Source organism: Physcomitrium patens, chromosome 2, assembly GCF_059467195.1.
Source record: "Physcomitrium patens ecotype Gransden chromosome 2, ASM5946719v1, whole genome shotgun sequence".
Classification (NCBI taxonomy): domain Eukaryota; kingdom Viridiplantae; phylum Streptophyta; class Bryopsida; order Funariales; family Funariaceae; genus Physcomitrium; species Physcomitrium patens.
In genome coordinates this window covers 21,786,388-21,793,174 of record NC_143411.1, presented here as the reverse complement: position 1 = coordinate 21,793,174, position 6,787 = coordinate 21,786,388, and the positions used below count along the sequence as shown (strand labels likewise).

At 39.8% G+C, this 6,787-nt stretch overlaps 1 protein-coding gene across 1 annotated transcript; it reads left to right on the top strand.

Moving 5' to 3' along the window:
* The first annotated feature begins 376 nt into the window (after positions 1-376).
* On the top strand, positions 377-1,629 carry LOC112295992 (uncharacterized). Its single transcript, XM_024548071.3, has 2 exons — positions 377-647; positions 1,030-1,629. Exons 1-2 carry the CDS (start codon positions 524-526, stop codon positions 1,482-1,484), a joined length of 579 nt encoding a protein of 192 aa, XP_024403839.1. The 5' UTR covers positions 377-523; the 3' UTR covers positions 1,485-1,629.
* The last annotated feature ends 5,158 nt before the right edge of the window (positions 1,630-6,787 follow it).

Genomic DNA, 6,787 nt, shown 5'->3' with positions numbered 1-6,787 from the left:
CCCAGCTCTACGAACCCAATCACAGTCACAGTTTCAAAATCAGATTTTGAAGAACATCACACGAAAACAGTAATTCCATGTCAAGGATAAAAAAAGAAACATCCACATTCATCCTCAAGTACGTCCAAAACAAAAGCGAGAAAAAAATATCACGTAAACGTACGAAAATACACAAGCACATGTTTCCATTTGTGCATTCGAGGGGGGAGAAAAAAGTATAATAAGACAAAGGAAGAATAACGAATGGAGAGTGCAGTCTCGGCCGACGTTGTGAGAGCACCTCGCTCATCGCCACGGAAAGCTGCTTTTTCCCATCGCGCACCCATCCGGAGTTGGATCCCATTGCACTCGTGCACTGCAGTCCCATGAAGTATATAGCCCCTCGTTTCTCTCCATTACTGATCCGGGACAGGTGCTGTTGACTTCCTGGCGACAGGGGATCATCGGGCCTTCAAGATCCGTCTACTTGTGGTGATCGGGTGCCGCAGCTGGGCTGCTGCGGGGAGCTTTGATCGCTGCCAGGATGGCGTCTTCGTCGTTGCCCTTGGCGGTGGTTCTCCTGCTCCTGGTTTCTGCTTGCTCTTCCCAAGCTCTCCCTGGATACCGTGTTCTGCCTCACCGTTTTCTCGAAGCTGGGAGTGATTCTGGTAATTGGCTGTCGTCGCTTGCTTGTGGGATGAGCACTGCATGTTGTGGGCATGTTCAGGTTGAGGATGGAGTGGAGAGATTGAAGATTTTCCCCGATCTGGTGATTGGATTGTAATGTAGGGGTGGTTGTGTTGAATGTCGTAGTTTAGGGACTGGATGGGTACTTCGGATGGGATTTTTAGAGATGGGTAGTGATCGTGACAGCCTGGAGGGAGAGCTGTTCCTGAGCGGATGGTTTGAGTGGCATTGGTCTTTGTCCACTCTAGTCATCATCTGTTCTTGGACCGCAGTTGAAAACTGTGGATTCTTTTTTACTTTCTGATTGTGAGTGCGCTTATTGAAGTCAATTGTGATGGTGAGCTAGTTTCTGGCCATGTGCAGACAACTCGCGGTCGTCGGGAGCTTTGAAGAAAAACTTGCGGCGAATGTTGTCTTTGGTCGACTCCCCTCCGCTATTCCCTTCTCCACCCCCTCCTCCTTCTAGTCCGCCGCCACCTCCCTCATTTAATATTTCATCTCCGCCTCCGCCACCATTCCCCTCTCCACCTCCTCCACCTCCCAGTCCACCTCCGCCCCCTCCTAATTCACCGCCTCCACCACCTTCATCTCCACCGCCTCCACCAACTTCATCTCCACCGCCTCCACCACCTTCATCTCCACCGCCTCCACCACCTTCATCACCACCGCCTCCACCACCCTCCCTATCTCCGCCCCCTCCTCATCCATCGCCGCCGCCGCCGAGGATACACTCACCTCCTCCGCACAGGAGACATCCTCCTCCACCGCATAGGAGACATCGTCCTCCGCCTTGCGACGAATACGATGACCATCACTAAAAGTGAACTTCCACAGCAGGAATCGTTGAATGCTGAAGGAACTTCTCTGTGGTCTACTCCTAATATTCTGTTAATAAGCGTAGAATAGATAGCAAATGTACATCGTTGCAGAGCTTCTATTCAAGTGCCAAGATATATTTATTTTTATTTTAACTTACTCGTCTCTCTGATCTGTTGTGTTCGGTGTAATGAGTATCCGGAAGTCGAGTCCCGTCTGTGACTGGTGCAGAACTTCAGGTGCACAGGATTGAATTTTTTGTACTTTGGAAAAAGGTAATTTGAAAGAAAGCTTATCGTCAATTCAGAGACGTCCTTTACAATCTGGGACTGAACGTCGAGTCCACATTTTCCTGTGTTGCATCGCAAGCAGGATTTGTGTACACGATAAGTCTCCACCCAAACGGAAAAAAGAAAAGCGCTGCAGATCATACTTCGACCAGCAGTGATTTGGTCAATTAGATAAGGTCAACGCTTGCTACACTGGAGAATCAATGCGTGCTAGTTTCGACTTCGCAGAATGAATCGATCTGTTCTCAATTCCCGAAGCTTGCACAAACAATTTGATTGAGGAGCCAACACTGATCTCCGATACAAATCTTTATTGAAACAGAAAAGTCAACTGCAGAAGCTTGATAATGTCAACCTGACGCAGCGACATGCTTCGTCTTCAATCATGCGTGAAACTACCGAGAATAGGTTCTAATCTATATCATGCACTTTATCGCACACTTAAATAGAATGGCAATAAATGTTTTGGTGTATGCAGTTTGTAAGTGTTAGTTTACATCAAACCACTTGAAAATCGTTTCTATCATGGGCCCATCGTGTGCCTCGGACCCGACCCAGAACGTTTGTGCTGGCCTGGGAACATCCCACTCCTCGCATTCACCACCAAGTTGGCGAGGAAGTGGCTGACCAATTCTGATACGTCGATCGACCTCCATGGCACTAAATGGCGAGACCAGCTTCCACGTACCATTACGTTCGATTGGCGCAACACCTGGCATAAGAAAAGATCTCAGAAAGACGGAGCATTCATCTGGAGCCTACATCGTAAGGCAATTGCGGGCAACGTCTGGCGCAGCAAGGTATGTGCCACCATCGACACATCATGCCCATTTTGCTCGAGATCGCCTGAATCCATTATGCACCGATTTTGGCATATTGCCACAGAGCCACTCGCATATGGTCCTGGTGCTCGTCACTGCTTTACCAGCTGCAGCGGAAACCCGCTGCCCCAGCGCCATTGTCTCTTCACCAAAAACCTTCCCAAAAGATTCGGCAAATTTAAAATTATTTGGACCCTTCTACGTGGAGTTACCCTGTGGGAACTCTGGCTGGAAAGAAACGCCATGGTGTTCAATACTGACGATTGGTCGTTCACCCAGGTCTCGACTCGCATCTGGCAATGCTTGCAAGACCATGGCAAAATTGAGGGGAATCCGCTGAAACAGATGCTGCCGGACGACGGTGCCGCACCCGATTTCTGTTTTGAGCATTTTGACACCACCTGGGGAAGTAATTGTGTGCTGTGCACTAGGATGAATAATAGCATACGATGGCATCACAACAGCATTAGACACGGTAGTATCTTCTCAACCCATCCCCACAACGCAGGGCTGTACTATACTTCCATCCGAGTCACTAGTCCAGTCAAAACCCAGGCGGGGGTTTTGTTAACTCTAGCTCAGCCTGGATCTGTGTAGGTTACTCCCAGCAATGAAAAGTTCTGCATTTGTACCAAAAGAAAGAAAAAAAGAAAACACGTGAAGGTATCTACAATCTCAGCCACTAATGAACGCCATCCACTCAAAAACAGCCCATGCACAACCGAATGAACGGAACCCAAAAGAGCACATGTCATCCACGGAGTTGCGGGATCCAAGGGTGAGCCTGCGCGGTGGTGGGAGAGAGTCCCCCAATAGACTGCACAATTCGATGCAGGAGGATTGGAGGGTGTGTACCAGAGGCGATGTGCTGCAATTGGTAAGCCTCTCTGTCGCCTCTCTGCAGTATTTTATTCCCATGTGACATGAATTGGCCCTTTGGAGATTCACTGGCTGTCCAGAATCACTGAACGAACTAATACGAGAACTGGTGTGGTTTGGAAGAGGTTTTCGGTGCCAGATGGCAGGTAATAACGTGAAACATGTGTGCTATAGTGCTGAATTCGATGTAACTGCACAGGATGTTGTGGTTTCCACGACGTCGAGAGAATTTCTCCATGTGGCGATCGTTGGATGCTGTTTTTTCTTGTTTTGGAGTGATGTAGTAATTGTATGCGAAGAATTTTTTTAGCTGCTTATTGTATTTTATATTGATTTTTGTTTAGGGTTTGTGGGTATTTTAAGTCGAGAGTCTGTTGGGTGCTCTTTGGTTGCAATTGAGACATGTGATGTTCATAAGGGTCGACATGATTGGCACATTTGGATGCCTTGTTACCTGTTAGTGGATACTCTTGGGTTGCAATTGGGACATGTGATGTTCATGAGGGTCAATATGATTGGCTCATTTGGATGTCTTTTTATGTATTAGTATGAATTGATGTATCTTGAGAAGTTGACTTGAAAAGTATAGAATACACTTTTTTATCTTGGCATAGAGTCTTGTATCTTTTAGTTTTTGTAATACACTACAAACATGAAGTTTGTGTTTTTCTATGTTCTTAGAATGGATTAAGATGTCATCTAGGTAATAAACAACAAAGTTATCTAAAAACTCTCAAAAAACATCATTCATTAGATGTTGGAAAGTTGCTGATGCATTTATAAGTCCAAAAGGCCTAATATTGTATTCAAAATATCCATACCTTATTCTAAACGCAATATTCTATTCATCTCTTTATTTAATGCGTTCTAAATTGTATGTTCCTCATAGATCTAATTTTGTATAGATCTTACTTTGATTCAATTGATCAAAAAGTCTTAATATCAAAGATATTAGATATCTATTTTTAATGATGATTTTCTTGAGTCTTTTATAATTGATATACATCTACAATAATCCATTTTTTTTTTACAAATAAATTTAGAACTCATGTTGGAGATTTGGAATGACTTATGAAGTTCTTCGCCAAAGGTTTTTTTTAATATATTCCTTGAGTTCAGCCAACTCATTTTGTAATAAACTGTAAATTTGTCCAAGCAACATTTAAGTTCCTTCTTGAAGGTCAATTGAATAGTCATAGAGACAATATTCTAGTAGATTATTCACATTCTTCTTTTCAAATACATCTTGAAAATCTTGGTATTGGCTTGGAATGCCACTTCAAGTCTTTTCACTATTAGAAAGTACAACATTCATGATATAAGGTAATCCTTCTTTTGTAGCATGCAAAAAAGTTCTTGCGCATATAAATACATGTTAAATCATACTAGACTTTTGACTTTCTACTTGATCAATTATATTTTTAGTTATATTTTCAAAAAAATCAAAATTATAAGAAATTCAATCTATTTTTGGATTATATATTTTTAATCATGATAAATCTAAATCGATTGGATTAAAGGTAGATTTAATAATATTAAATATTATAAAGCTACTACGTCCATTAGTTGTTACTTCTATAGAAAAGGTTTCATAAGTAATATTTTTTGAAGATAATAGACAACCATCTATGACTTCTATATCAATAGATATAGTTTTTTTTCACTAAAGATATGCTATATTATTTAGCAAATTCTTCATGTAAGAAATTTGCTAAGGCTCTTGAATCTAATAAGTTAGGGGCTTTGTGATATTTAGGTCCTAAAATAATATTTATTGTAAAACAATGAAAAGGTTCAGAGGAGAAATTAGGACCTTCACTATATATTGTACATAGTTCTAGTCGCACAATCTCTATTATAGCTGGACAAACTTTTTTTTTTACATACTATCTTCTTTAATGGCCATACTCTTTATTTTGTAGTTGCGTTGCTTATTTGGACAATGTTGAGCAGTGTACTTGGGTTCTCCATAATACAAGCATAATTCTTCCTAACAATGATGAGTCTTTTCTTGCTTAGTAAGAGATTTGAAATGTATTGCATCAATTTGTATATCTGCTACTTTTAAATGTGTGTGTTGAAAAGATGTTAACATCGTAATTGAATTATAATAACATTGAGGTTCACTTGTATAACTCTTAGATCAAAATTTAAAAAGTTGATTATTACACCTCATAGCAAAGTCAATTACTTGACTCAATGCTTAAAGATTAAGTAAGTTGAGCATCAATTTTTTTACCTCATACTATAATTTGTAGAAATTTAGCTAACAAGTGTTCTATCATTTCACTTGATATTACTTGCAAGTTGTAAAAATTTTGAAGTATATAACACTACTGATCATTTGCCTTGTCATAAAATATGGATCTTATTGATTGCAATACAAATCGCATCATGTTTTTCATACATGGATTGAAACTTTGCCAAAAGATCTTTTAGATTATCTAATATTTGATCTTATTATTCAAGAAAAGAAGAAAATCATGATAATGTTGAACTTGAAAGGAGTGTACCAATAAATCTAACTTAGGATCCCAGAGATGGATAGCTTTAGAGTTGAAGTTGAATCACAAGTTGTACTTGATTGATAAATCCTCAAAACTTAGATCTTGTACCATCAAACTTCTCGAATAGTTTAATCTTTGGTTTGTAACATTAGAAGGATATTCCATCTTAGGAAAAGGGACATGATTTGATGTAGATGTTGAAGCAGCTCCAATCATCTCTATATCTTTTTTCTCCGCTATTCTCGTGTGGATGAACTTAAGATACGTTAAATGTTGATTTGTATGGTTATCTAAGAGAGGCATTATTGTGTTCAGGATTTGGACAAAATTTCATCATTATAGCTTCTAGTTGTCCTACAAGAAAGAATAGATGTTTGATATACTATTCCAATAGAAGTCCAATCTGAGTGTTGTTGAGGATGTTCTTATAGTCAAAAGCTACGCATCTTGATAGAGCTATTGCTTCGTTGTAGAGCATGGTGTCATGTTCTAATACGACTATATAGTGAAAGATAATAATATGGATCTTATTATAGAAGAGCCAAATTAATTGATAAAGTAGAAAAATATGGATAAAAGATAAGAAGGTAGTAAAATTTTTAGTGATAATGGTGCCTTTTTAAAATAGTAGCTTCTCTTTACTTAGTAGGACCATTAATTAATACAAAATAAGGTAGATTGGAAAAATAAATGATATATGCATTTTTAAGAAGAAATCAAGAATAAAGTTTTGTAAGATTTATCTAATAAAATTAGATATTGATATTTGAAGAGGGTCATTACAAACATGGATTGAAAACATACCTTG